Source organism: Selaginella moellendorffii, unplaced genomic scaffold (genome assembly GCF_000143415.4).
Source record: "Selaginella moellendorffii unplaced genomic scaffold, v1.0 SELMOscaffold_11, whole genome shotgun sequence".
Classification (NCBI taxonomy): Eukaryota; Viridiplantae; Streptophyta; class Lycopodiopsida; order Selaginellales; family Selaginellaceae; genus Selaginella; species Selaginella moellendorffii.
The window spans coordinates 2,009,728-2,035,215 of NW_003314272.1; the positions used below are offsets into that span (position 1 = coordinate 2,009,728).

Genomic DNA, 25,488 nt, shown 5'->3' on the forward strand with positions numbered 1-25,488 from the left:
ACGAACTTGTTGTTGTACTGGACGAACGGAAGACGATTACCACGAGCGAATTTGTTTAACGCTGCAGCTCCTGTTGCTTCTGCCGCAGCAGCATGCTCACTAGAGAGTGTTCTGACCATTGCAATTCGATCCCATCGAGTTAACTTATCTATTTCCTCTTGCGGTACGCCAAATTTCAGAAGGACCTTGAAAAAGCACACAACTGTCATTTAGGAAACAAACAAAGGGAAAAAGAAAACCTACCTCTCGAGCAGCTTCCATGCTTAACCGACGCAAATCCGCATCAGTGCCCGTAACAGCACCACCACCTCGTGCAGCAGCTGCCTTCTTCTCGACCATTGCACCAGTGTTAGGCGGTCGTAAAGCCACTCGTATGTAACTAAAGCCAAGGCCTCTACCAGTCGGATCACCCGGACCTATAATCTCAAGTCTCTCAATGCCATTACGACCCTGTTGGAGATCATTAGAAAATGCCATAAAAGCAATTCAGACAGTTCCATTACCTGCATCATAGCAGCTACAAAGTTCGCCGTCAAGTTCCACGGAGTGATTAGGAGTTCCCGCTCTATGTGGGCAGCAGTGGCAAGTGTTACAGGCACATCTGGTATCTGGCATATTGCTGCAGCAAGACCATTTTGATGCGTCAGCTTATTAACACCCATTCTCTTAAGATGATGTTGCCCTGCTTGCATACTTTCATAAGAGCATACCTGTTAAAGACAAAATTCAAATATTTGCTACTTAATATTGTTAAGGAAGAATCTTGACTCACATTTTCAGGCGTCACCATTCGTCGTAGCTCCTCTTCGGATGGGATGCGATAACCTTGTCGCATAACCCATCTCATATCTCCGTGTGGTCCTCTCTGCATAAAGCGAGCAACGGAGTGGCAAGTTGAACGAAGTGACATCGATGTTAAAATACCTGCAAGTCGGCACAATGTTTCAAACGTTTCCGAATGAAACCATCCGTAAGCGATGGAAAGTGAGCCATCAATTCATCGGCCCCAATTTGTGATGACATCCCAGGCTTATCTTTTGCACGAAATTCCCGGTACACATGCACTAGGAGCCGATTACCAAGGTAGTGTAAAACTGTTTTTGACGAAGGAGCAATGACCTCAATATGAGGTTCCTAATGAGAAGAGGACTCAAGTTACAACAGGACTCAAAAAGAACAAAAAAATTACCTGCTGGCCAACGACGTGAAGGCCATCAATACGCCTCAAGGAAAGCTTCCCCTTTGAAGAACGAACTAGAAGAAAATCTGTCGATGAAACGCGGTGTTGGAAAACAGGAGCGCGGTACATATTCGTTTCTAGACAGGACTGAGTTTCTCCAAGGCGAATGTTTCCCAAAAATGGTGAATCTTCAGCCGGTTCAAGTGGAAGAACTGCACCAATCCAGGAACCTCTTTCCTCTTTTAATGTTGCGGCTGTACTATCCGTCGGAGACATCTTCCTATAATAAGTTGACAAAACTGCACCCATCCCAACATTGCTCAGTAAAAGGGGACGTTCTTCGCAATACCTGCAACACAGGAAAGAACAGCTTAGCAAGATAATTGCTAAGAGCCACACTTACTCCATCAGAGCAACGTGTCCATCTTTGACAGATAATTCTGATTTCTTTTTGAACGCCCCGGGTGGTCGAGTAGGCTTGTTTTCACCTGGAAGCCGTTGAGCCTTCGGCCATGGATGAACTTTAGTCCGAACTAGATGTAAAACAGAATTCGGGGGAACTCGTTGCTCTGCGAAGGACTTGTTCGATTCCAGCTCCCGTCCAGAATACATAAGCTTCGTATTTTCCGACGGCTTCAAATCTAAGTAAAATCCATGTCAGTTAACAGCATAGATTGGTTGTCACATACCTCCAAACTTTTTCGAAGCCTTCATTTTGAATGTTTCTAGAGTATCAGATGCATCAATGTGAAGCCTGCTGCCCTTGCCGCCTAGTGTTTTCAATATCACTTTCATTGGCCCTCTCGCCGCAAGTTCGCCTTGTTCCTTGGCCGTCATCTCATTGTGGTGAGGGAACCAGGTAGCCTTTGGACGATGAAAATTCGCCAGGTCCTTACTGCAAGCACAATGACACGAAGGTAACAATCAATCCAACGCTACGAGAGACTTACTTCGTCAGCTTAGGCTTCATTGTTTGCAACCTCAACGCAGGAACAGAATGCGCAACCTTAACTCCGCCAACGATAGCCCGCTTCTTCGCCTGTAGCTTTTGTTGCTGAGGCGTCTTCTTTACGACATAATACTTATCGTTCGAAATATTGAAGCGGGAAGGAAGCATGACGTCCGCCGTCTCTGATTGTTTTCCTTTCGAAGTCCGTGGGCTTATCAACATAGCAGCTGCATGGTCCCGAATGCTCTTCGTTTCCCGTACGTCGGAAACCTCAAAGACCATATGACTGTCCATGAGATCGAAAATTGCCCTGTATTTGCTAGATCTTTGCTTCGCATCTTCCTCATCCCAGCAAACGTTACTCAGCCACGTTCCTGCCGCTAAGTCCGGGTTTTTGAGCTCCACCTCGAAGTTTAGCCTGTCCAGCTTTCTCGAAAGTTCATTCCCCGGCTGATGTCGCCAAGCTTCCAACCTGAGCATTTGAGGATGTTTGCTAGCAGTTTTTGACGCCCGTCTACCATCCCGACATAAAGGTTCCAGAATAATTAGCTTGTCAAAAGCGTCCTTCCCGCTCACTGATGCTTGAAGGTGAAGCCTGTCTCCCTCTGCCGGCTCCGCAATTTCGAAGTCCTCGTCTTGAGACGGTTTCCGCTCCGCATCCCACACGATTTCGGTCTCCCAGTCAAGTTGATGAATAGGATCGAAGTTCACTGAAAAATCTTTTTCGATGTCGGCCAGCGCAGGAAGCTTCTTGTCCAAAGGTTGGCAGCTAAGGAATTTCGGCCCTACCTCGTTGAGCTCATCTGCCAGCTCCTGGCCTTCTCTAGCATCAATCTCCTGGTAATACAGCTGCGTGATATCGTGATTTTCAGGTAGCACTTTCAAGACTTGAGCCTCATCATCATCAATCATTGAATCGAATCTTCCGGGTCTTCCTGCAATGCAAACATTGAACCAACGAAGAATCAAAGAGAGCTTACTACCTTTGAAGTGTGACCTTTTTGTCCGTAGTTTTTTGTTACCAAGCATCCAAAAAGGCTGCTTCGCACCAAAAATCTCAGAAAACTGTAGAATTTGCTTGCCGTGTTCTTGAAACATAATTGGCAATTCAAACTGCTCACTTTCATCATCTGCGGATAAGTCCTGCATCAAGAGTTATCAGCAACAAGCAACAAAATCCCATTTACTACCTCATAAAGCTCTTCTTCTGAGTCGATGTCATCCTCCGATTCATCGAGCATCTCGTCGGGAGAACCCTCAACTTCAATCTGTGTTCTCGATAAAGGAAGGTCTTCTGGACTCGTAACAGGAAGTAGCGCAGTAGACAAAGGAGACGCCGAACTTGGAGACGGCAGTATTGAACTCGACGAAAGAAGAAGTTCTGGAGTTGGTAAAGGTGTTTCGTCACTTGCAATAGACACAAGCGGTTCGTCAGTCGGCTTAGGAAGGTCTGAAAAATCCAGTCACACCTAGACCAGAGGAGCGTAACAACCAAACCTGGAGCAGCGGGCACAGTATCATCCGGAAGCTCTTCATCATAGTCATCCTCCTCAACTTGCTTCGAAGGAACAGCTAGAGCAGCTTGAGCATAATACTGTTTATCCTCGGGCAGCATTTGGCCATCATCTTCACAAGCTTCGTCAATATCTTCGTAGTCGACGGCATCCTCGGCCTTCCTGTCATAGTCTATGAAAACAACCATTAGAGTTTCCTACTTCCAAAAGTTCGAGACTTTCTCACGTACCATCTTGTTCCTTCAAGGCCGCGGAAGCGGTGAATTGCCTAGCCTTGGAAGATAGCTGTGACGCGAGAGAAAAAAAAAAAAAGATTTAAGCACAAAGTTTGAAGGCTCGAACAATGGAGTCACCTCTAGGTCAACCAGTGAAGGACCTAGTTGATCAGCTAATGCAAAGAGGTGCTCCTTCGCTTCCTGGCAATACCAAAACTATTAACTTCCTTTCAAATTTCATCCAGAAACCGTGAAACACAGCCTAGCGCAAACGCAGCAGAAGAAAAAAAAAAAAAATTGAAAGGAAGAACTCTTCGCTGCAGCAGCATTCTTTCCACTCCTAGATTTCCATTTTTTTACAGCAGCTTCGCCCACCAAAGAGAATTTTAATCCCAGCCAGCACCTGCGATTGCCTAGACTCTAGAGCTATACTACTGCCCACAAAAATCTTCGATCCAGCTGCAATGAATGCAAAAACTAGGGAAGATTTCATGTATACACACCTGATCCAGGTACTCCACATCAAGGTCTCCCGTGTCATCGACGTTCCCAAACATAAACCCTAGCATCCTGCCCGAGCTCTCCTCCTCTTCCTCTTCCTCCTCTTCCTCTTCTTCTTCCTCCCCATCCTCGTCGCCGTCGCCGCCTAAGCTACCGCCGCCGCCACGCGCCGCCCTGGCCGCGCCGCCATACCCTCCATAGCGCTCGGAGCTGTGGATATAGGGCTGCTGCTGCTGCTGCTGCTGCATCATTAGGGTTATTCGATGGGCGCCTCGCGCGGCGCTGCTAATCGGATGCTTGCTTCTTCTCTATTTCCTTGTGCTTCTTTTTTTTCTCTGTTCTATGCGGTGGACGAGGGAGAGAGAGAAAAGAGAGACGAGCAAAGAAAAAAATCGAGAAAAAATTTTTCAAGGGCTTCCCCCTTGTCCAAGGTCGCCCAAAAAACCTCGGCTGCGAGTTTATATAGGCCCCTCCTGGCCCAAATGGCGGTGACTGGCCAGCCTCACCGTACAGTACGGATAGGCCCCAAACTTGATTAGGGTTCTTCCTTGGCGGCGGCCATGGTATGCAGCAGATCTACGCCGGCGGTGTCAGGGCGTGCGGCAATGCGAGGAATCTCTCCGAGGCGCGGCGGCTCCACGCCGAGATCGCCCGTTGTGAGCGATTGCGGTGCACGTATCTCCTCAATCTGGTCGTGGAGATGTATGGCAAGTGCGGCGCCGTGGAGGAGGCGCGCTCGGCCTTCGATTCGATGCCGCTGCCCAACGATTTCTCCTGGAACATCCTCATCGCGGCGTACGCGAAGAATGGATTCCTGGCACAGGCGAGGGTTTTGCTGGACCAGATGCCCTGCCACTGCCTGGTATCGCGATGCTCGATGATCTCGGCCTACGCGCAGCACGGCCTCGTCGCGGCGGCGGAGGAGATCTTCACCAGCACGCGCGGCCGCGACGTCATCTGCTGGACGGGATTGCTCGAGGGCTTCTCGCTGGCCGGGAATTTTGATCGCGCCAGGGCTCTCTTCGAGGCAATGCCGCAGCAAAATCTGGTGGGCTGGGTGGTGATGATGTCCGGCTATGCGCAGCGCGGGCAGCACGATCGAGCAAAGGAGATCTTCGACTGGGCACCGAGCCGGGACGCGACGCTGTGGAACGTGATGATCTCCTCTTACACCCAGAGCCCGGGCGAGCTCCTCCAAGAGGCCAGGTTTGTATTCCAGAGAATGCCTTGCCATGACGCGGTAACTTGGAACACTCTCATTGCAGGCTATGCGGAGGGTGGACTGGCGGACGACGCGATTGATCTCTTTCGCCGCATTCCCGAGCGGAGCGTGAGGAGCCGGACGAGCATCCTCTCGGCGTATGCCCAGTCCGGGAGTCTCCGTGAGGCGAAAGAGATGTTTGATGGGATCTCGGAGCTCGACGTGGTAGCGTGGAACGTCATGGCCGGGGCGTATGCCCAAGCCGGGCATATCGCGACTGCCAAGCTCATGTTCGATCGCATCCCCAAAAGGAACTCCATCTCCTGGTACGTCTTGCTCTCGGCTTTCTCTCACGCCGGCATGGTGGGCGAATCGCAGGGGCTCTTTGCCACGATGCCGGAGAGGGATTCGCTCGCGTGGAGCAACTTGCTCCTGGTTTACTGCCAAGCCGGAGACCTCTCCATGAGCAAGGAAGCATTTGCGAGAATGCCACAGCGAGAAGTTTTCTCCTGGAACCTGATGGTCCGCTCGTACGCCCAGGCCGGATTCATGGACGAGGCAACCGACGCGTTCAATCGAATGGAAGGCAGGAGCAGCGTGGTGTGGTCGACCATCCTCTCGTTCCATGCGCAGCACAGAAACTGGGAGAGGGTGAAAGAGATCTACGACAAGACACCCGAGCTCAACGCCACATCCGCGACCGCCATGCTGGGCGTCTACTCTCAAACCGGGCAGCTCGAGCAGGCAAAGTCGGAGTTCGACGCGATGATCGAGCGGGACAGCGTGAGCTGGAACGCGATCGTCTCGGCCTACTGCCAGCACGGGAAGCTCTTGCAGGCCAGAGCTATGGTGGAGAGATCCCCGCAGCAGTGCTCGGTGTCGCTCAACGCGCTGGTGGCCGCCTACGCGCACGCCGGCCAGCTCGAGCAGGCCGACTCCATCTTCTTCGCCAAGATGCCCGAGAAGGATACAGTGAGCTGGACGTCGATCATCCAGGCCTACGCGCAAAACGGCCACACAGACGAAGCGTTTGATCTCTTCCACCGGATGCTGCTCGAGGGCGATGCTCCGGACGAGGTGACGTTCTTCGGGATCCTCGGGGCTTGCGGACACAACGGGCTCACGGAGCGAGCTCGGGCGTGGTTCGTGGCGATGAGCGCCGACTTTGGAGTGGTGCCGGTGTTTGATCACTACTGCTGCTTGATCAACGTGGTGGGAACCGCCGGGAAGCTGGAGCTGGCGCAAGAGATGCTGCGGAGCGTCCGGGATGGATTGGCCGGGGGTGAGGATGAATCCGTGGCGTGGACGACGCTCCTGGCGGCGTCCAAGATCCATGGAGATGTGGAGCTCGCGAGAGCTGCCGCGAAGAACGCTTGCGGGCTTGAGACCCGGGGTTCGTCGCCTTACATGCTGCTATCGCATGTAGAAGCGATCAAATCATGAAAGAGTTTGTGATAAAATTCTACTAAATGATAGAGTTTTACTTGGAACTTCTAATCACCACTTGTTCTTGTTCTAGACCTAAATTTAAGAGAGGAGGAGAGCGATCGCTATCGATCGGTCGATCCCAGGGATTCTATTCTAGTGCCGTCTCGCCTTGCAGTGCAGATCAGCGATGGCGATCGACAGCAGCGCGCCTTCCGAGTCTTCGCCGATCGGGCCCAGGGGTGAGTGAGAGCTCCCCATTTCAATCTCTCGGCTCTCGCTTGACCTAGCTCTCGATGTCTAGATGCGTGCATTGTCGGCGTGGCGAGGACGCCGATGGGCGGCTTGAGCGGATCTCTCTCCGCCCTGGCTGCTACCAAGCTCGGATCTATCGCGATCCAAGGTAGAATGTCATTCGTTAGCGCTTGCATTATTCTGGGAATTCTTCTTGTAGGGGCGATCGCGAGGGCGGGGATCGATCCAGCGCTGGTTCAAGAGGTTTTCTTTGGCAATGTGTTGAGCGCCAACCTCGGCCAAGCTCCCGCCAGGCAGGCTGCCATGGGTGCTGGCTTGCCTCCTTCCGCTGTTTGCACGACGATCAACAAGGTGTGCGCGTCTGGATTGAAAGGTGTGCGCTTCTTTTGTTTTTTTTTTCTTTGTTCTTGTCCTGGATCAGACAAGGATTGAATTCGTTTGTCTCTGTCTCGCAGCGACTGTTCTTGCTGCGCAAAGTATTCAGCTGGGATTGAATGACGTGGTTGTCGCCGGAGGCATGGAGAGCATGTCTAATACTCCCTATTATCTTCCGAAAGCAAGGTTCTCTTTTTGCTTTCTTTACTTTTTTCTTTTGAGATCTTCACTGGTCCTGTGATATTGCTTGTGTAGGCAGGGATATCGAATGGGTCACGGGGAAGTTATCGACGGCATGATGAAAGATGGTCTTTGGGACGTGTATAATGACTATGGAATGGGAGTGTGTGCGGAGATATGTGCTGAGCAGCACACGATCTCAAGGGAGCAACAAGTATGCCGCTTTCTATCTCGTTTTTGCGGATGTCGTGACTTCGGCTTCAGGATAATTATGCCGTTCAAAGCTATGAGAGAGCGATCGCAGCGCACACGGCGGGTGCCTTCGAGTGGGAAATCGTCCCGGTTGGTATTGAGAATTTTCTTCTTTCTGGTCCATTTGACTAAATGCTTTTCAGGTCGAGGTCCCCGGAGGGAAAGGAAGGCCGTCTACAATTGTTTCCAAGGACGATGGAATTGACAAGGTTATTTTGTTCATGAATATTTGACGTTGATTTACATAAACGTCTCATGCACAGCTTGACGCAGCCAAGCTTAAGAAATTGCGTCCAGCTTTCAAGGAAGGTGGTTCTGTGACTGCTGGCAATGCATCCAGCATCAGGTATCATGGCCTTAACTTTGAAGCTGGCTCTCATGCTTGTTAGAGTTTTCTCTCTAGCGACGGTGCTGCGGCACTCGTGCTCGTAAGTGGAGCGAAGGCATTGGAGCTTGGACTGAAAGTTATTGGCAAGATAATTGGCTATGGTGACGCTGAACAGGTATTGAATCCTTTCCAATCTGAAAGAGTATGCTGAAACACTATCTGTTTTGCTAGTCTCCCGAGCTCTTCACCACGTCACCAGCTCTTGCGATTCCAAAAGCTATCAAGCACGCCGGCATTGATCCATCTCAAGTCGAATACTACGACATCAACGAAGCGTTTGCAGTAAGTAGCCAGCAAAAACATCCACTTCGGGCTAAACATCCCGCCGTTCTATTCCAGGTGGTTGCTCTCGCAAACCAGAAGCTCCTCAACCTCGATCCCGTAAGTTCTATGCCATAAGAACAAAAATCAAACTTTGCCTTACAACTTTACTTGATCGCAGGAGAAAGTGAACGTCCACGGTGGTGCTGTCTCCCTTGGCCATCCTCTGGGATGTAGTGGTGCTCGCATCCTCGTAACACTCCTTGGAGTAAGCTCACTTCAATCAAGAATTCAAAGTCTCTGGAAATCTTATCAAAATCTTTCCTTTTGTCTCTCAGGTTCTCAAGCACAAGAATGGACGCTATGGAGTGGCCGGAATTTGCAATGGTGGCGGTGGAGCCTCGGCTCTAGTCATCCAATCTCTCATGTAAGGAGAAGAATATGATAGAAATAGTCTCAAAACTAAAAATTGCAGGACGGCAACTAACCAGGGCCATTCCCATTTGTAAGCCTTTTAGCTAAATAACCGGAAAAATCTTAGGGTTCTATCCTTGTAACAGGGACGCTATCTCTCCCTTCTCGGCAATGCAGATCGCCGCGGGGCGAGTAATCACCAGGGACGAGCTCGCGGAGCACCGCAACGATGGCGATCTGTGGATCAGTATCCAGGGCAAGGTCTACGACGTCTCCAAGTGGGCCGCCATCCATCCGGGTGGAGATCTGGCCCTCAAGAGCTTCGCAGGGCAGCCGGACGCGACCGATGCGTTCCTGGCCTTCCATCCGCGGCAGCGCGCGTTCCAGATCCTCCCGAAATTCCTCATTGGCACGCTCGCGGATCCGGTGCTCTCGCCTCTCACGGCCGATCACGCCCTGGTCCTGGAGCGCCTGGGAAAGGCAGGGTTTCTCACCGTGGATCTCTTCTTCTACTGCAAGATCCTCGCGGCAATCGTCGCCCTGGTCACGGCCTGCGTCGCGGGGGTGATCTTCTCCTCCAGCGCGATCGTCCACTGCGCCAGCGCGGTCCTCCTCGGCTTCGCGTGGATCCAGGCTGGGTGGATCGGCCACGACACGGGCCACACGGGCATGACCGGCAGTCCAAGGGCGGATTCCTGGATAGGGCTCTTGATCGGCAACGCGCTCTCGGGGATTGGATTCCAGTGGTGGCTGCGCAACCACAACGCGCACCACTTCTCCTGCAACAATCTCGAGTATGATCCAGATCTCCAGTACATGCCCATCTTCGCAATCTCCTCGCGGTTCTTCCGCTCCTCGCGGGCGCTCCACTCCTACTTCTACGACCGCGAGATGGCCTTCGACGCCATCGCCAGGCTCCTCGTCAGCTACCAGCACTGGACCTTCTACCTCGTCATGGCGGTAGCGCGCGTGAATCTCTACGCGCAGTCCTTCATCGTGGCGATCTGGAGGAAGAGGGTGCCGCACAGGGGCTGGGAGATTGGATCGCTGCTCTTCTTCTGGGCGTGGCTCTTCTCGCTCCTCTCGTATCTCCCGAGCTACTCCGAGAGGATCGCGTTCCTGCTGATCGCAATGGCCACCACTGGGGTCCAGCACGTCCAGTTCTGCCTCAATCACTTCTCCTCGCCGGTCTACCAGGGGCGGAGGCCGCGCGGCGATGGGCAGTGGCTGGCGGATCAGGCCACCGGGACGCTCAATCTCTCGTGCTCCAAGAAGTGGGATTGGTTCCACGGCGGGCTCCAGTTCCAGATCGAGCACCACCTCTTTCCACAGGTGCCCAGGCACCACTTGCGGGCGGCGTCGGAGATGGTGATCAAGCCACTGCTGGTGGACAAGCATGGCTTGGATTATAAGATGGTGACGTTCTGGGAGGCCAATGTGATGATCATCAGGACGCTGCGCGCGGCGGCGATGGAGGCCAGGGACGTGAGCAAGCCGCTGCGCAAAGGCAACATGCTGTGGGAGGCTGTCAATGCACATGGATGATTCTAGGCTAGGCTGGCAAATCCTGTATGATATATGTCGTTTTGCTGGGAAAATATTCTTGCCACCTTTTATGCTCCAGTTCTTGCCACCTTTTGGGCATATGCTCCCATGAGTGTAGGAGTTCTTTCCACCGTCAAATGTTAGCTTTTGGTCGCAAAACCAGTTTGTTGTTGAATGGATTAACCAACTTCACCAACCAACCTCTCTCGGCCTCGAGTCGCTCAGCCGTCGCCCACGATCAGAGATTGTGCAGTGTGGTGTCAGTCACAAAGCTGTCTCGAATGGTGGCCAAGGCCCCCCCCAACCAAAAGTTTGGTCTGAGGAAAAAACGATCCTCTCTTTGTGAGAGATCGAAGAGCAATTCACCCATTCTTCAAAAGGTGGTGGTCTGTTTTTCGCAGCATACAAGATTTTGTCCGCTGCCGTGTTTTGTGGTGAGGTCATCTGATCTTATCGCGTGCTCTCTGCGCAGATCCTTCGTCGCATACCGTTTTCCTCCTCCACTGCTGCCACAAGGATTCTCAATCCGATTTGGACGAGGAACAGACCAATTTTGCCCTGGAGCTGCCCATCTAGTCCTCCGTACACTCCTCTTGTTGACCGGCAGTGAATGGCTGTTAACCAGCGGCTGACTAAGAAAACATTTCGAGAAACACATAGGCTTTGGCACAGCATGACAGGATCTTTGTAATGACTTCACCAAGCAGTGTTTGGTATGAGATTCTATCTTTCCGTGCATCTGTAAGCTCCCTCTAACTGGTCATTGCCTGAAAAGAACTTACTTTTTAGATTGGCAAGCTCGCTTCCTGATTTTTGAGTAGCGAAAGGCCCTCACTTATCTCCACGAGGAATCAGACGTACAGACTATACACCGTCCTTTCTCCATCACCCGCATAAATCACCAGCCACATCCTCCTTGACAAAATGCTCCATCCGAAAATCTCACCGAAAATCTCTGACTTTGGAATCTCCAAACTTCCTTCTTCACAAATTTAAATTTGTATAAGCGAAGATCATGGTGAAAGCGTAGGTCGAGCGCCACTTTTTCTGTCCACCAGGAGTGTGACCTCGTGGAAAACCAGCTCCGCTGCCCAAATATCTTCCTAGCATATCTGCAAAGTTGGACGATGGAATAATGCAGCCTTTTATTAAAAACAGAATATAAATAAATAAAAGAAATAAATCATGAATGCATAAGAATATTTCGTCAGTAAGTAGCCGTTAAGAAGCATATGCCTAGAATCTAATCATCTGCAAGATTCTGGAAACTTTAAAAATCGTTGTCAAAGTCAAGAGAAGACGTATCGCTCGAAACCACCCAGTCGTCTCACAGATTCGAACCCGCGACCACACAAAGCCCGCACACACTGAATCACTGATCAAAAAGAGGATGCGAACAAGCCCAGCACAACCGACGGGCAAGATCCAGTGGTCAGAAGAGAAACACGCTTTCGTCTTTGCGTGCTTGAGCCGGCCACCTCACTCCGCCAATAGGAATTAAACAAAGCCGAAAAAACCAATAAGGGCCTCCAATGTGAATGTCAAACCAAAACATCACCATATCAAATCTTCTAGAAAATGCATGCATGCCCCATGCCACCATGCAATGGGTCCAATCAATCCATTGCGCCATCGCATGCATTGGGGGCGGGGGAGAGAGCATCACGGGACCAATGGCCCCACGACGCGTGGCGGCAGGCCACGTCCTCTTTAACAAGCCGACACCGGCCGTCGGCGATGCCGGTCGCCCCGACCGGGCATAGCCGGTCGTCCGCCACCGCCAGGTCAGCCCACCAACCGGGGGACCAGTTTAATGGAGTGGGGCCGCAAAAACAGGTCCGGTAAAGGGGGCCACACTGTCTCTATGCATATATAAACCTCTGCCAAGTTTAGTGGATGGTGTTTACATTGGAACTTTTACGTGTGATATATAAGCGCTTTGCCTCTTGTGGGGGCATCCATCCATTCATCCCAAAAAGTTCCAAAGCTTTGAGAGATCTTTCTCTCTTCTCTGTGTGTTCTTCGCTCCATTTCATCGATTGATCGGTTGTGGGCGGTTCTCTGTGCGCCAATTTCTCGGATTTGTGCTCGCCATGGAGCAAGATTCCAGCAGCAGCAGTAGCAGTTGCCCTCGCAACGGCAGAAAACGCGACAGGGCCGAGGAAGAAGAGGAAGAGCTGGAGGAACTAGAGGTCCAATCCGGGAATCCCCCCTGTTCTTCCTCCTCCTCCAAGAGATTCTGCGACCGCGCTGCTGGCGAGTGTGACGATGATGGCCAGGATCTGTCCTCCATTCTGGAGGAGGCCGAGCATTCCCTCCGGGAGGCCCAGCAGGGGCTCGTGTCTAATGTCATGAAGAGCCTCGAGGAGGAGATTGCGTGCTCCTCGGACAGCGCCAGCGCCAGCAGCGTGGATTCCCGGGACGATTCGACGGCCTCCCAGCTCGGCTACTTGCTCGAGGCGTCTGACGACGAGCTGGGGCTGGAGCCCAAATTGGAGCAGCAGCAGCCGGCGGTGGTGGAGGAGGAAGATCTCGTCCGCGGCTGGAGCAGCGATTGGTCGGCTGCTTGCACCGCCGATTTCTCGGACGAGGGATTCATCGACCTGGGCGCGAGCCAGCAGCAGCAGGAGTGGCTCCGGCGGGCTCTAGAGATTTTCATGAGCAGCAGCACCAGCGTGGTTCCGTCGTCCTCGGCGCCCAGTGTTTTGGGGCAGGGATTCGAACCCGCGATCGCTGGGCTTATCCTATAGCCGTTGATGAATAGAAAGATTCTAGTCTCTCTCGGTTACAGCCTAAATACAACGTCAGGGAATCACGCTATTGTTTTTGTAGATAGCATGTGCGTGGAAAGAGCGAATCAAATCAAGAGGCTGGAGATGGGGGATCGAACCCGTACTAAGCCCTCTAGCGTACGTCGTGTCAGCGCCCGTACGTCCCACCACTGAAACGTTGTCTTCTCAAAAAGCTGGCGAGAAAGGAATCCCAATGGAAGTGTTACACTGTTCTTTTGATTTCTTCCTTGTAAATTATTTGGGAGCATGGTCAATCCTTGTGATGAACGCCAGGTGGAACTTTCATGGAAGTAAAGTGATCGATCAGAGCTCCAATGCCAAGCAACACATGATCTCAAGGGTGAAAAGAAGATTCAAAGTGGAGACATTGTGGGTGGTGTTCATGTTATCGACTGTGATCGATTTAATCGGTGGATCTTTCCCTCTCTTTTACTTTGTCCCACAAAAGTTGTTGCCTCTCATATCATGCATTCATATAATTCGTGGGACAAGGCATCCCTCCATCGTGGCTGCCACCTTTTTCTATAAAGACCACAGACGATAGTTTATATGCACACACACTGATTGCATGTTGGGATGGTGGTGGCGGTCTTGTTGACAAGCAACAGCACCACCCCAAGTGCAAGGCTGGCTGGCTGAGATCTGATTCTATGATCTTCTTGGCCAAAAATTATTGTCAAATCCATCAGTCAAATGGATAGAAAACTCCACTATAGAACAACCCACACGCATTGTTTGCTATTTTTCTAGAGATTTTGGAGTTTAATGTCCCGTCACCAAGTGCTCCTTGCCAAGTGCCCCATGAACAACTGTAGAAGAGATCTCAGGTCTTCTCCTTTTGAGAAACTCTTATGAAATTCGCGGCTCCTCTGGGCACTGTGAGTCGGGCAGGGAGCACTGGCTCATTGTGTCAATCACGCACACTTTCCTCTGGTGGTTGAGGCGATTGATTGGAGTGGAGTGTGTTCCTAGGGGACTGGAGAATTTTTGTCACGGATCGATCGAGACGTTTAGATCTCGTGTCCGGTTGGAACGAGGTGATCGAAGCTTGGACAAATGGCTCGAAATTGCTTGCTGTCCCCAAGGCTTTTCAACTATTTATTACAAGGAAGCCGTCCCCCGGCGAGACCCGCCAAAATCGGGAAATTTCTGTGAGCTAGAGGAGAAAGCCTTTGTGTCGCTGTCAAGGGTGGATCATCTGCATCGTCCTCGTCTCCATCTTCACCAGATCAAAACAAAACAGCCCACGAGATCAAGCGAATGCTTTGTGAGTGATTCCAAGCGACAAATGTTTGATCTTGCATTGTGTTAATGACCACTAGCAACATGGATCTTGTATTAAAATACTCGAAGGCCATTCTGAGGTCTACATTCTCTCTAGAGGAAAGTTCGCCACCTTTTTCCTCTAGTCGTCCAAACGAAAGAATCAACCACGCCACTGTGGCCATTGACGTACTGTAGACGTATCGGCTTATGCGGCCTATGCGGCCTTTTCAAGCTCATACATTCTTGGTCGCTTTTGTAGAATTTCTACATGAGCGCACAGTTTGAGGGCTGGTCCTTGACAACAACAAGCTTGATCCCGGGCTGATCTTCCTTGATCGTGAACTTCAGCCCAGCGGCGGCAGCAGAGGCGGCGGCGGACTTGGACTTGGAGCTCTCCTTCCAAGGCTCTGCGATCTTTCCAAGCTTTCCGATTTTCTTGACGATTTCTTTCTCCTCCACTGTTCCCGTGACGGTCACTTTGTTCTTCTCCAGGTCCGTGTCGATCCTCGAAACACCTGATCAAAAGAAAAGTTTTCCAAGAGCTCTACGAGTGAAAGAAAAATTTGGACAGTGAAACCTCGCATTTGGGTGAGGCTTGAAAGGATCTTTTGCACGCATTTTTTGCAGTGAAGTCCCACCTTGAGCTCTATGACCTTGATCCAGCAGAAAAATATAAAATTAAGAATCGACTATATTTGCTATACCTTTGTTGGCTTCACTTCGATCTCTGGCTTCTTCTTATCGCCATCCTTTTTCTTCTTGTCCGATCCCATTGGACGCTCCCCTCAAGTTTGTTATCCCGGAACTCTGGAGAGAATGACCCCCATTGAAAGACTTTATAAAATGGCAAGAACTGTGTCGACCGGGTCAATCGGAGCGTGCAACGAAGCTTCAAATGTTCTGCCTCCTCATTTAGAGGCCCTGTAGTAAAAAACAACGGATTAAGCTGATAATAATCTCTTCCCTTAACGCAAGCTTTTTCATCAACCTTCCACTTTAGCTTTCAAGAAAGAAAAGAAAATGAAGAAATGGGCATCCCATCATCTTCATCTTCCTTGCGCTGGAAGGGAAACCAATCCATTCTCGCAAGTCTATGAGACGTCCTTGGAAGGTTTTCCCGGGAGAAAGAGAGAGAAATGGAAGAAGATGATGAAGATCGCCTGGCCCTCATCCCACCCCCAGCGACGAGCAGCTCCGCTACATAGGCCGCCTCATGCAGTGCAAGCGCTACCACGTCTCCAAGCCCGACCTTCTTCCTCACGAGCTCAACGATAAGCTGGGCCACGAGCAGGACAAGTACCTCAAGGTGGGCACCCGCGACCGCCTCCAAGCCTGCATGCGCATCGCCGCCAAGCTCCTCCAGGTGGTGGATTTGCTCAATGTACGTTCAAGTCAGTTTTTACTTTGTTGACCCGAGTCCACGCGAAATGTTCGTCCACTCGACGCAACCCAGACTTCCTGGTCAAGGAGTCAATTCAATGGTAGGATCCAGTCAAACTTTGCAATGTAGAAATTGGTGGCCAGGCGTGACGATCAAGGATGGAAGTTGTGATCTAGTTCTGGAGCAGGGAAGGTTCTATTGCTTTGTCGTTTGGACCTTTTTGTCTTTCTTTCGATCGAGTCGTGTAGCGTCCGGTCAAGCGCCTGTGTCAAAGGTTTTGATTTGGTCTCAGTCTCGTCAACTTTGCGATGTGGGAATTGTCTGGTTCCATACAAGGATAAGTTTCATGATGCATTCTCTGGCGGCACGAAAATGTCTCAGGTGGGTTCTCTTTGCAAAGTTGCGAGTTTCTTTCATGGCTGCTCAATTGATTACAAGTTTTTCGTGCGCCAGATGGTCTCTCTGCGAGTGAACTTGGATTGCTCGGCTTGCAGGAGGAGGATGCACAAGCTGCTCTCCACAATGCGAGGTACACATACGGAATCATGAAACCCTACTCTTGAATTCATGGAATTCCTGGTCTTTCTAGGAGTGGAAATGGTCGAGATTGATGTGCCCGAGCACAGGGTGATTGTCCGCGGGGAGGTCACAGAGAACGAGGTGTTGAGGGCAGCGAGGAAACTTAAGAACAACGTTACCACTTGGGAGCCGCCAGTGGAACAGGAAGAGAAACTAAAGAGACCCCTTGTTGACCGGCATTTGACTGGACCAAGTCAAGTGCTAAGATTTACTAGATGTTAAACGTGTTCTTGTTCGTTCCTGTCAACTTCCACCTTTTTCCATAGAATCCACTTTTGCATATCCCGTATTTCAAACTGGCGGAGCGAATCCGCTAAGTCTTATCAAGAGAAATGAAAGGAATCCCACGAAGAAGGTGGCGGCGATGGTGGCGAGAGAGAAAGAATTGCTGTGAGCTACAAAGTTCTCGACTCGATGATTCCAGATTTAATGGCGGCCACGCGAGGCTCTCCTCTCCATGGTGGGAATGATGAGGGGCATCTATCTTCTCCATCTTGTTGATGGCTGGATGGAAAAATCCTGGAGGGAAATTCTACTCGATTGCACTGGAATCGATCTGGGCGCGAAAAGCTACTTGCGCGAAAGAATTCCACCGATGCCATACCTTTGATTGATTGATATATGGTCAAAAAGAGAAGGTCGATCCGATCAAAACAAACAAGACGAAGAACTCTCCTGTACAGATGAAACCACACCTAGACCAAAGCCGGCGTAAGAAAGCCCATCACTGGATCTATCGATCCATCGGAGTGAATCCGAGACGATCCACGATCACATAATGCTACAATTGTTGTTGGGATTGTCGTCGCTGAAAACGTAGGTGAAGTCGTTGTGGGCGATCCTGGTGATCATCAACTGGTGCTCGTCTTTCTTGCCCGACGATTTGCCGCCATCGCCGTCTTTCTTGTCGTCCTTCTTGGAGCCTCCCTCGTCCTTCTTCTTGCTTGACGAATCGTCGCCCTTGTCCTTCTTCGATTTCTCGTCCTTGCTCTTGTCGTCCTTCTTCTCCTTGGGCTCGAGCATCTCGACGTGCTTGCCTGTCTTCTGGACCCTCTTGAGCACCTTCTTGGGCTCGACGTGGCCCACGACCGTCACCTTGCCGGATTTCTCATCCACAGTGATGGAAGTCACGCCTGCGAGAGAGACGAGTTCCAATGTTCGATCATGTGGATGTCAAGAAGTTGATCGATTACCTTTGAGGGTCGCCACCGATTTCTTGACTCGCTTCACGCAATTGTCGCAGTGGAACTGGAGCTTGAGCACTGTGGTCTGCCAAGCGGAAGAAAGATTTCGTCAGCACTACTGGCAGAGCGGCGATGACGATGGATGAACAGGGAGAAGAAAACAGAGCAAGGAAAGAGCCAAGTTTGAATGCGTCAATGCGAGCAATCGATTGATCCAGGCTACGCTAAGAAGAACAAGAAGAACAAGAATCGATGAGTGCGAGGAAGATCAAAAGCTTAAGAAGAGAAAACTCCTTTCGATTCGAGACGCGCTGTATGAATTCTTCCCGGAAATGCAAATGATCGAGAGGGAGAGAGAGGAGGCATAAGAACGCACTACCTGTGGCTTCTTCTCCTCCTTTTTCTTGTCGTCCTTCTCGCCCTTGCCATCCGACCCCATCTCCAGCCGGAGAGCGCGGAGATAGAATCGCCCACAAAGCGCGCGGGCGAAACAATGGTCGATCAAGCAAGCAAGAAAGAGAAACCCACGCGGAGCTGGGAGGATCAAGCACGGACAGGGAGATTTGCTGACCGATAACGCTCCAAATTCTCTAGGCTAGGGGCGGGGCCGAGCTCTCGACTCTTCTTCCTCTCTATCTTTCCCTCCTCTTTCTTATGCGTGAAGAAACAAACGCGTATGGCTACTGTTTGAGTCGTCGTCCTCGGTCTAACAAAGCACGCTCTGTTGTGAGTCGTTATCACGTGGTCAAATCGTGATAAGAATGCCGCGCGGTACGCAGGGCTGTACACCGCGCGGTACCGGCAGTTTAAAGTGGTACTGCCGCTCAGGGTTTAGGGTTTACGTGTGGATAAGGTACTTCCCACCTATGGCGATGGCGTCGCGCTGCGCGCTCGACAGGATCAAATGTGGGAGGGATTTGTCCTGCACTGCCACCGATTCGCATGCGGCGCCCATGGCTCTGGCGTCTGCGGCGCTCAATGCGCTCTTCTCGTACAAGCCCTTCTTCAAGCTCGCGGCGGGCAAGGCGCGGGGGATGATTGTCGAGCGGGGCGAGAAGATTGGCTACCCGTGGGAGCCGGAGCTCGCCAGGCTCAGGGAGAATGACTGGGAATCGGAGCTCCTGGCCGTCCGGGACGTGAATTTAGAGTACCCAGAGGTATGTATAGTCTCAAAACTCTCATGGTTCTTTATTGTCTTTCATTGATATCTTCTATCCATTTGTTTGATCTTTCGACTTCCTGCATTGTTCTTTCGTGATGGTCTAACGATTGTTTCTTTGTTTTCAACTCGGCAGTATTATTTGAAGCCTTTTCACGCGTACGATAATGGGAACTTGTCATGGGACGCTGCCTTGGAGGTTGATCTCGCGGCCAAATCCGTCCATGCCAATGTCTTCGATCCAGAGGCAACGTCTGTTCTTTTCTTTCCACTTTGTTCGTGAAAAGCTGAGGGTTGGAGGCGCTAACTTTGCAGAGGAAAAAGCTCGATCCTGACGGGGATGTAAAGCTGCGTGATTCTTATCACCAAAAGATGCTACCAATGCTGCGTGTTTCACCGGGAGACGTGCTGGATGTTGGCTGTGCGACTGGGCTCAGTACGTTTGGACTCCACAAGGTTTTAGCTTGCTCTCTATTTGGTTTTCTATACGTATTTGTTATTTCTTTCTGGTTTTTATAGGTGTTTCCTCAAGCACAAGTCGTGGGAGTTGACATGTCACCGTATTTTGTGTCCGTGGCAAACTACAAGCTCAGGGAAGCTTCAAAAGCCTCGGTATGCTTTTGTTGATCTCTTTTGCCGTTTTAACTTTGTACTTGTGTAGGATCGAAAGCTTCCTTTGCAGTTCGTTCATTCTGCGGGAGAATTCACGGGTCTTCCTGACAAAAGCTTCGATCTTGTCTCGATTTGCCTAGTCTGCCACGAACTTCCAAGGAACGCAACTAAACAGGTAGAGACTGTGTTCATGTCGATCTAAAGTTTGCTGGACCTACCGATATTTGCAGGTCGTCGAAGAAGCAAACAGAGTCTTGCGGATCGGAGGAGCATTGTCGATAATGGAAATGAATCCATACTCGGCATCGCTTCAAAGAATGGTGAATAACATATTTGCTTTCACTGCGGTACGCGAGTATGATCTTGACGCATCAAAACTACTAACTGTCTTCGTGTCCACAGTTTAAAGCAACCGAGCCTTACTTCGATGACTATCGAACGTTTAAGATCGAAGAAGCCATTCAAGACTGCGGCTTTAGCTTCCCGGCTCAAGTGGAAAGCTCCCCGAATCACAGAACTATGGTTGCGCACAAGGTTTGAATCCATTCTCGGTCAGCCAAAAGATTGGCACGAGAAAAAAAACTTGCCTTTAAAACTAAAACCAGTTAGACAACTCTCAAAACCATTCTTATTTCCGGAACAAGGCTACAGCCAGTGCTACTAGGATTGGGACTAGAATCCCAAACAATGCACTTATCAGCGAAACTAACTTGCTCTTGGCCTCGCCTTTGGGAGAAATCTTCAACGTTTTGGAATCAGCCGGAGTGGGAGTGAAGAATTTTTCAGACTGGAGAATGTCACCAGGCAGTTCCTGCCCAAAGAGGTATGTGTATCGCTCTCTAATTTCCTGCAAAGAAAGGAGCATTGGTGAGGAAGAAACGAGCATTGTTTTCTACCTTGTCAGTCTCGCTGGGTAGCAGATAATCGCAAATCAGAAGTTCATTCCATGGTAGTAAAACTCTCCTGGGAAGAATAAACTCCGCTCTGTCTTGGCTGTTTATAAAGCGAGATTTAACTCAGGTTCTCTCAAGAAAGAAAATGAGAAGACAGTGATCTTACTGACCTGCAATGTGATAGAAGTGATAGAGGCGCTTGCTCGGCCGATTGTTGCTCTGCTTCTTCACAAAGGATGTCGATCCTATTGCGTAGGCTGGCGATTATATCTTCCTGTTGATACGAGTTTATATAACACGAGAGCGCGATCAACATGTACCTTGATAGCATCAATTGCCATAGACGCAGGCTCGCGAGGAAATCCGTAAGCTCGAGCATCGACAGATCCTTTGAAGTTTACGTTTCCCGTTACGATCGCCGGGTTATCACCTGCAACAGAAAAGCCATATAAGTTGGCCACAAGGAAATAGTAAAGGAAGGAGACCTTGGACAACTTCTTTGTTGTTAAATGGAAGAAGAAGCTGGACATCCCCCGAGTAGTTCTCTCCTTCTTGCTAGCAGCAGGGAAGCAAAGAGATAAAACAAAGTCGATCGTGACGAGAAGTTTAAGGCCTTACGAGTGCGTTATTGATGAGCACCTCGGCAGATTGGATGACTTTAATCTCCGAGGCTGTCCATGAAAGCAATTTGTTTTTGAATGTGTCAGCTTGAGCTGCGGAACGAACTGGTATGCTAGAAATAGAAATGAAACAAAAAAAAAGTGCGTTTATACTTCACACGACTAGAAACGCACCTTGCATCAAACGAATACGTGCACGTCAAGCTCTGCAGATTTGTCGAAATCTTTGCCAGCTTCCACTCGCAAGGCTTTAGTGAAGAACTTCCATTCGGCTCCACTGTGCATACTTTACAAGCCAGCCTATCCAAAAAAGCATATAAAGATGGTGTTGCGTAGAAAAACATTTCCGACCTTCTTGGGCTTGTAGATATCTGTAAGACAAAGCGCTCCTGCGCAGAGATCGAAGTGGCAGCGTCCACAGCATTTGAGACCTGCCGAGAGAAAAAAAACATAAAAACCATAGCAAGAGCTCAAGAAATCTTACCTGACAAAGAATAGCAGTCGATTGCTTGAAGGCGCTGTCTGGAGCAAGGCAATACAGTCCAACCACACTTAATCCTCCTAAAAGCATTCTAGAGACCTGGCAGAGAAAATGTGGTAGCTGAATGAAGGAAGGAAAGTAAAATTGGTACCTGTCTAGCATGCTCCGCTACCCATTCAGCATCAATCGAGAGCGCCATGGATCCAGCTCCAGATCGCGACCGAGATTGATTGCCGGATGACGAGAGAAGCACTGCCGCATCGCCTCCATCTTCCTTGACGGGCGTCTGCACCAATCCCACCACAAAATCCCTCCCGCCGGAGCCCAGCCTGCCGATCAAGAGCCCTAGAGCTACTGCCCGGCCCGCCGCAACGATTGAATCCACGGCGCCGTCGAGCGCCTCGTCTCCCACCACAGTCCTCATCAGGGGGAGGATATTCGTTTAGGGCAAAGCATTTGCCCTTTTTGCCCTAGGATAACGAATCTTATTTGCCCGGGAAAGTAGTATGTTTAAAATGGTGCCCATCCATTGCACGATCGATTTTGCCCTGCCCTAGAGGAGGAGGAGCGATGGGCGTGGATCGGAATTCCAGCCGCAGTGCCGTGGCGCGGGGATCGCCATCGCCGAGAGCCGCCACGGCCGCAGCGGCAGCGGCTGCTGGGGGATTGGCGCCGCCCGTGGCGATGAGCGGCGGCCCTCCTCTCAATCTCATGTTTGATCCTCGGGTAGTGCGTGGTCCGACCTACAGTAAGATGAAGGTACGCGGATCTTCTCTCATCTCTCGAGATTTCTTCCTCAAGGTCATTGTTTCTTTAGACTGGATTCAAAGCTGAGCCTCCTCCCCCAGAGAGGAAGGCCGCCAAGAAGAAAAGAAAAGTTCCTGCTTACAGTACCACACCTCCTACGATCGATGGAAGAAAAAACATGGACATCCAGGTGAGTGTTAGATAGCGGTGGAACACAGCTCATTCGATTTTTCTTTTTTATTCTTCTAGAACATAAAACACAAGAACTTAAGAACTGGAAGCTATGAGCCAATCACGAACCTGGTGTGGTGATGCGCAGACAGATGTCTATCTGGAGGAGCTAGTTGACAGGATTCCAGAGTATGACATTGATACTCAAACTGATCCGTTCTTGGACAGACCAGCCACTCCGCTTTTTATTCCACAGAAGCCAGGTCCGGATATCGGGACACAGGTAATGCGTGAGCTTAGCTTTTATCCCTTTTAACAGTTTGTTTTCGAATGGCTTGTTCCATTTCCAGATCGAAGAAGGAGACCTCTTTAATTTCGATGAGGAGGTTGAGCCAATGCTTGAGGTGTTGGTAGGCAGGACCGTCGAGCAGGCATGGATGGAAGTAACGGAAGAACGGCAGCTTGCCGAGTTGCACAAGCACCAGGTTGGCGCTTTAATAACCACGTTGCCTTTTGCATTTTAAAGCTTTGAGCCGTGGGAGTTTCAGGATCATTTCGAGAAAATCCGTGCGGCAGAACTGGTTGCGACACAGAGAATGGAGTTCTCTGAATGGAGAAAGATTGAAGAAAAGAAGAGACGTGTTGAGCAAGAAAAGAAACGGCTTGAAGAAGAACGGAAACTGAAGGAGCTAGTAAGTTTCAAATCCATGTGACGACTAAAGCTTGATGCTTATGCGTGTGCTCTTGCAGATTGAAACTCAAAACTTTGCAAGGGAGTATTTGAAGAAGATGACAGACTCCGTGCTTTCGTACCTTGAATCTGAGGACTACTTCTATGACCCTGTTGAACGAGAGGTGAGTTTTTATTTTATTTCCTCTCGGGAGTGTAGCAATGCCCTGCAGGTTGAGAACTATTTTATGCCAATGCTGGCGGAAAACATGGAGAGGGAGTTGGAGAAGATTGTTTGCGCTCGAAATACATTGCACTGTGTGGTATGCAAATTGGGATGTTTAAACTGTAGATGACTTCGCTCACGCATCTATGCAGGTGGAGGCTGCCACGATTTCCCAAGAGTCGAGGGCATTGAATGTTGTTAGCGCCATGGTCAACACAATCATTATGTCCGTGGAGTCCTACATGACGGAAGTTGCTACAGCTGATTCCGCTGATTATGTGAGGGACGTGCTGGACATAGTCGAGCAGACTACAAGAGAGCTGACAGCAAGCTCGACGACATTCTTCTGCGACTTCCTGCGCTACTTCGAGTCGGTTGAGATGCAAGTGGTGTACGAAGTCCGGACCATGCTGAGAAGGGTGATTACGAGACACGAAGAAGAGGAACAGGTGGCGGTGGAAGTCGGGGCGATTTTCCGGAGGGTGGTAGAGCAGAACACCGAGCCCCCGCCAGCACCTCCTCCAGAGCCAGCTGCGGCACCGCCGCCACCACCGGCAGAGGGTGAAGAAGCTCCAGCAGAAGGTGGAGGCCAAACAGCAGCGGAATAGGATACGGGGGATTATGACAAGGTGGCCAGATTGTAAACACGCTTTCGTTTTTGGTGGAATGCTGGTTTTCTATCAGTTTTAATTCCTTTTTACAACTTGCTCCTCACATTCTTTCTAAAAAACACTAGTAGTAAATTGTTCTGTTTTGTTTTTATTCGGTTGTTAAGTTTAAAATACAGAGGCGAAAATATTTCTAGACTACAAGTCTTATATCACGAATTCTTTCTAGGCAATACATCGAAGCTCATATCAATCTCTAGAATTGTATGCGTCCGCTGGTTGTGCGATCCCTGTTGTAGGGCTCCACAACAGCTATAGCTCTAGAGAGGATTCTGCATCTTTTTACTCCATAGCTATTTTTGGAATCAAAGGTATTAAGTACGTAGTTTATTTGCAAAGTATTGAGGAAACTTTTGATAAACCCTATTTGCTTCTCCGATCATACAGGCATGTTGAAGACACTTCAGAACACCAACGCATGTGTCACGGTCAGGGTCATCCACGAGGAAAAACGAACGTAGAAGAACCGGAGGAACTCTGTCACCGTATAAGTAAGGACGTTTGAATAAACTCCTACAACAATGGGGAAAAGCCCGACCACAAATGCTTGAATTCACCACACCCTCAAACAAATATTTTGAATCGCTGCGTCCAATGAATGCCTCTATAACAGTTGCAGTCTTTGCGTCGGTGCGATCTCCAAATTCCATGAGCAAGGCGACAGCCTCGGAGACCTGTGCCTTGTCTTGAAGAAATCTCCGCATACATGGGACGACATCCAGGCTATCAACCGGGACATTCTTGAGCTTCGCTTCTTTGACAATCACCATTGCTCTGCTAAAACCGTTGACATTAAGCACTTCGTTGTAGCAACCTGGCGTTGCTCCAGCCTCACACTCCTCTGCCATTGCAAGAAACAGATCATATGCCTCTTTGGGTGATGAACTCCACTCAAGGATTGCTTTCTCGAACACCCTAACACTGCGTTTGTACCCAAGGGCCTTCATTCGCCCAAGTAGATCCCTCTTCACATAATCTTTTCTTCCGTGTGGTAATTTCGGTTGCAATCCAAGCAACACCAATTCAAACGTTTCACCATCGCAGTTCTCGTCGAGCAGATCCGAGGCTGTGACGATGCAATCTAATTCCACTAGCTTCCTTACCATCTGTTGGCGACAAAACCTTTTGCCTGTGACCTCGTCAAATCTAATGAGATCCTCAAGCGCCAGATGACCGTATTCCAACACCAGGAAAAAGACCATATCCAATCGTGCATGCTTGGCTCTCTTTGCTTCCATAGCTAGAATACTAGGGTAAATGGACTCTATACTTTTAAGGACTTTGAAATCCAAATTTGATAATAGAATAAGGAAATAATTCTGGCACAGGTGGGTGAAGTTGAATTAATGTATCTGCTGGAGATTTTGCTTGCGTGGGTTGATTG

The 25,488-nt window shown here is 50.0% G+C and overlaps 9 protein-coding genes across 10 annotated transcripts in view; 6 read left to right on the forward strand and 3 right to left on the reverse strand.

Annotated features, from left to right (window-relative positions):
* LOC9658884 (transcription initiation factor TFIID subunit 1) overlaps positions 1-4,775 on the reverse strand; it is a 7,641-nt gene extending 2,866 nt beyond the window's left edge. The window contains exons 1-15 of the mRNA XM_024673626.1: positions 4,362-4,775; positions 3,997-4,059; positions 3,874-3,928; positions 3,627-3,815; positions 3,320-3,579; positions 3,113-3,272; positions 2,131-3,064; positions 1,870-2,075; positions 1,584-1,821; positions 1,190-1,529; positions 925-1,134; positions 773-865; positions 504-710; positions 244-450; positions 3-185 (exon numbers count right to left, since the gene is read on the reverse strand). Coding sequence (XP_024529394.1) covers positions 3-185; positions 244-450; positions 504-710; positions 773-865; positions 925-1,134; positions 1,190-1,529; positions 1,584-1,821; positions 1,870-2,075; positions 2,131-3,064; positions 3,113-3,272; positions 3,320-3,579; positions 3,627-3,815; positions 3,874-3,928; positions 3,997-4,059; positions 4,362-4,610 — 3,594 coding nt within the window. The 5' untranslated portion in view covers positions 4,611-4,775. The remainder of the gene's footprint in view (positions 1-2; positions 186-243; positions 451-503; positions 711-772; positions 866-924; positions 1,135-1,189; positions 1,530-1,583; positions 1,822-1,869; positions 2,076-2,130; positions 3,065-3,112; positions 3,273-3,319; positions 3,580-3,626; positions 3,816-3,873; positions 3,929-3,996; positions 4,060-4,361) is intronic.
* Positions 4,776-4,931: 156 nt separating this feature from the next.
* Positions 4,932-7,057, forward strand: LOC9658885 (pentatricopeptide repeat-containing protein At4g02750). 2 transcript variants are annotated; one of them, XM_024673695.1, is made up of 3 exons: positions 4,935-5,565; positions 5,625-5,886; positions 5,939-7,057. In XM_024673695.1, the coding sequence occupies exon 3, from the start codon at positions 5,954-5,956 to the stop codon at positions 7,001-7,003; it is 1,050 nt and encodes a 349-aa protein (XP_024529463.1). In that variant the 5' UTR covers positions 4,935-5,565; positions 5,625-5,886; positions 5,939-5,953; the 3' UTR covers positions 7,004-7,057. The 2 variants fall into 2 exon arrangements, with proteins under 2 accessions (XP_024529462.1, XP_024529463.1); XM_024673694.1 differs by having other exon boundaries at positions 4,932-5,565; positions 5,625-7,057.
* Positions 7,058-7,077: 20 nt separating this feature from the next.
* On the forward strand, positions 7,078-9,255 carry LOC9651237 (acetyl-CoA acetyltransferase, cytosolic 1). Its single transcript, XM_002968770.2, has 14 exons — positions 7,078-7,227; positions 7,290-7,388; positions 7,440-7,613; positions 7,696-7,801; positions 7,871-8,009; positions 8,060-8,137; positions 8,191-8,256; positions 8,311-8,393; positions 8,451-8,550; positions 8,607-8,717; positions 8,775-8,816; positions 8,878-8,964; positions 9,035-9,123; positions 9,172-9,255. The coding sequence occupies exons 1-14, from the start codon at positions 7,176-7,178 to the stop codon at positions 9,203-9,205; spliced, it is 1,260 nt and encodes a 419-aa protein (XP_002968816.1). The 5' UTR covers positions 7,078-7,175; the 3' UTR covers positions 9,206-9,255.
* Positions 9,256-9,260: 5 nt separating this feature from the next.
* Positions 9,261-10,851, forward strand: LOC9651238 (delta(8)-fatty-acid desaturase 2). Its single transcript, XM_002968771.2, has one exon. It carries the CDS (start codon positions 9,282-9,284, stop codon positions 10,653-10,655), a length of 1,374 nt encoding a protein of 457 aa, XP_002968817.1. The 5' UTR covers positions 9,261-9,281; the 3' UTR covers positions 10,656-10,851.
* A 1,687-nt stretch (positions 10,852-12,538) lies between these two features.
* Positions 12,539-13,486, forward strand: LOC9651239. The gene has a single exon (XM_002968772.2). The coding sequence runs from the start codon at positions 12,749-12,751 to the stop codon at positions 13,403-13,405; it is 657 nt and encodes a 218-aa protein (XP_002968818.1). The 5' UTR covers positions 12,539-12,748; the 3' UTR covers positions 13,406-13,486.
* A 1,447-nt stretch (positions 13,487-14,933) lies between these two features.
* LOC9651240 (heavy metal-associated isoprenylated plant protein 6) lies at positions 14,934-18,517 on the reverse strand. Its single transcript, XM_002969073.2, has 8 exons — positions 18,237-18,517; positions 17,867-17,942; positions 17,449-17,806; positions 17,278-17,348; positions 15,890-16,045; positions 15,418-15,497; positions 15,291-15,366; positions 14,934-15,228 (listed from the first exon to the last, which is right to left on the reverse strand). Exons 1-8 carry the CDS (start codon positions 18,294-18,296, stop codon positions 14,978-14,980), a joined length of 1,128 nt encoding a protein of 375 aa, XP_002969119.2. The 5' UTR covers positions 18,297-18,517; the 3' UTR covers positions 14,934-14,977.
* A 198-nt stretch (positions 18,518-18,715) lies between these two features.
* On the forward strand, positions 18,716-20,268 carry LOC9658887. The gene is made up of 7 exons (XM_024674014.1): positions 18,716-19,014; positions 19,153-19,263; positions 19,332-19,472; positions 19,536-19,628; positions 19,678-19,803; positions 19,859-19,975; positions 20,031-20,268. The coding sequence occupies exons 1-7, from the start codon at positions 18,724-18,726 to the stop codon at positions 20,166-20,168; spliced, it is 1,017 nt and encodes a 338-aa protein (XP_024529782.1). The 5' UTR covers positions 18,716-18,723; the 3' UTR covers positions 20,169-20,268.
* Positions 20,174-22,063, reverse strand: LOC9651242 (protein odr-4 homolog). The gene is made up of 10 exons (XM_002969075.2): positions 21,774-22,063; positions 21,626-21,721; positions 21,493-21,572; positions 21,316-21,441; positions 21,140-21,254; positions 21,007-21,076; positions 20,842-20,951; positions 20,692-20,795; positions 20,525-20,621; positions 20,174-20,475 (listed from the first exon to the last, which is right to left on the reverse strand). Exons 1-10 carry the CDS (start codon positions 22,044-22,046, stop codon positions 20,257-20,259), a joined length of 1,290 nt encoding a protein of 429 aa, XP_002969121.1. The 5' UTR covers positions 22,047-22,063; the 3' UTR covers positions 20,174-20,256.
* Positions 22,064-22,192: 129 nt separating this feature from the next.
* LOC9658888 (flagellar radial spoke protein 3) lies at positions 22,193-24,232 on the forward strand. The gene is made up of 8 exons (XM_002968775.2): positions 22,193-22,381; positions 22,440-22,559; positions 22,689-22,823; positions 22,891-23,025; positions 23,089-23,232; positions 23,291-23,395; positions 23,444-23,533; positions 23,589-24,232. The coding sequence occupies exons 1-8, from the start codon at positions 22,193-22,195 to the stop codon at positions 24,042-24,044; spliced, it is 1,374 nt and encodes a 457-aa protein (XP_002968821.1). The 3' UTR covers positions 24,045-24,232.
* The last annotated feature ends 1,256 nt before the right edge of the window (positions 24,233-25,488 follow it).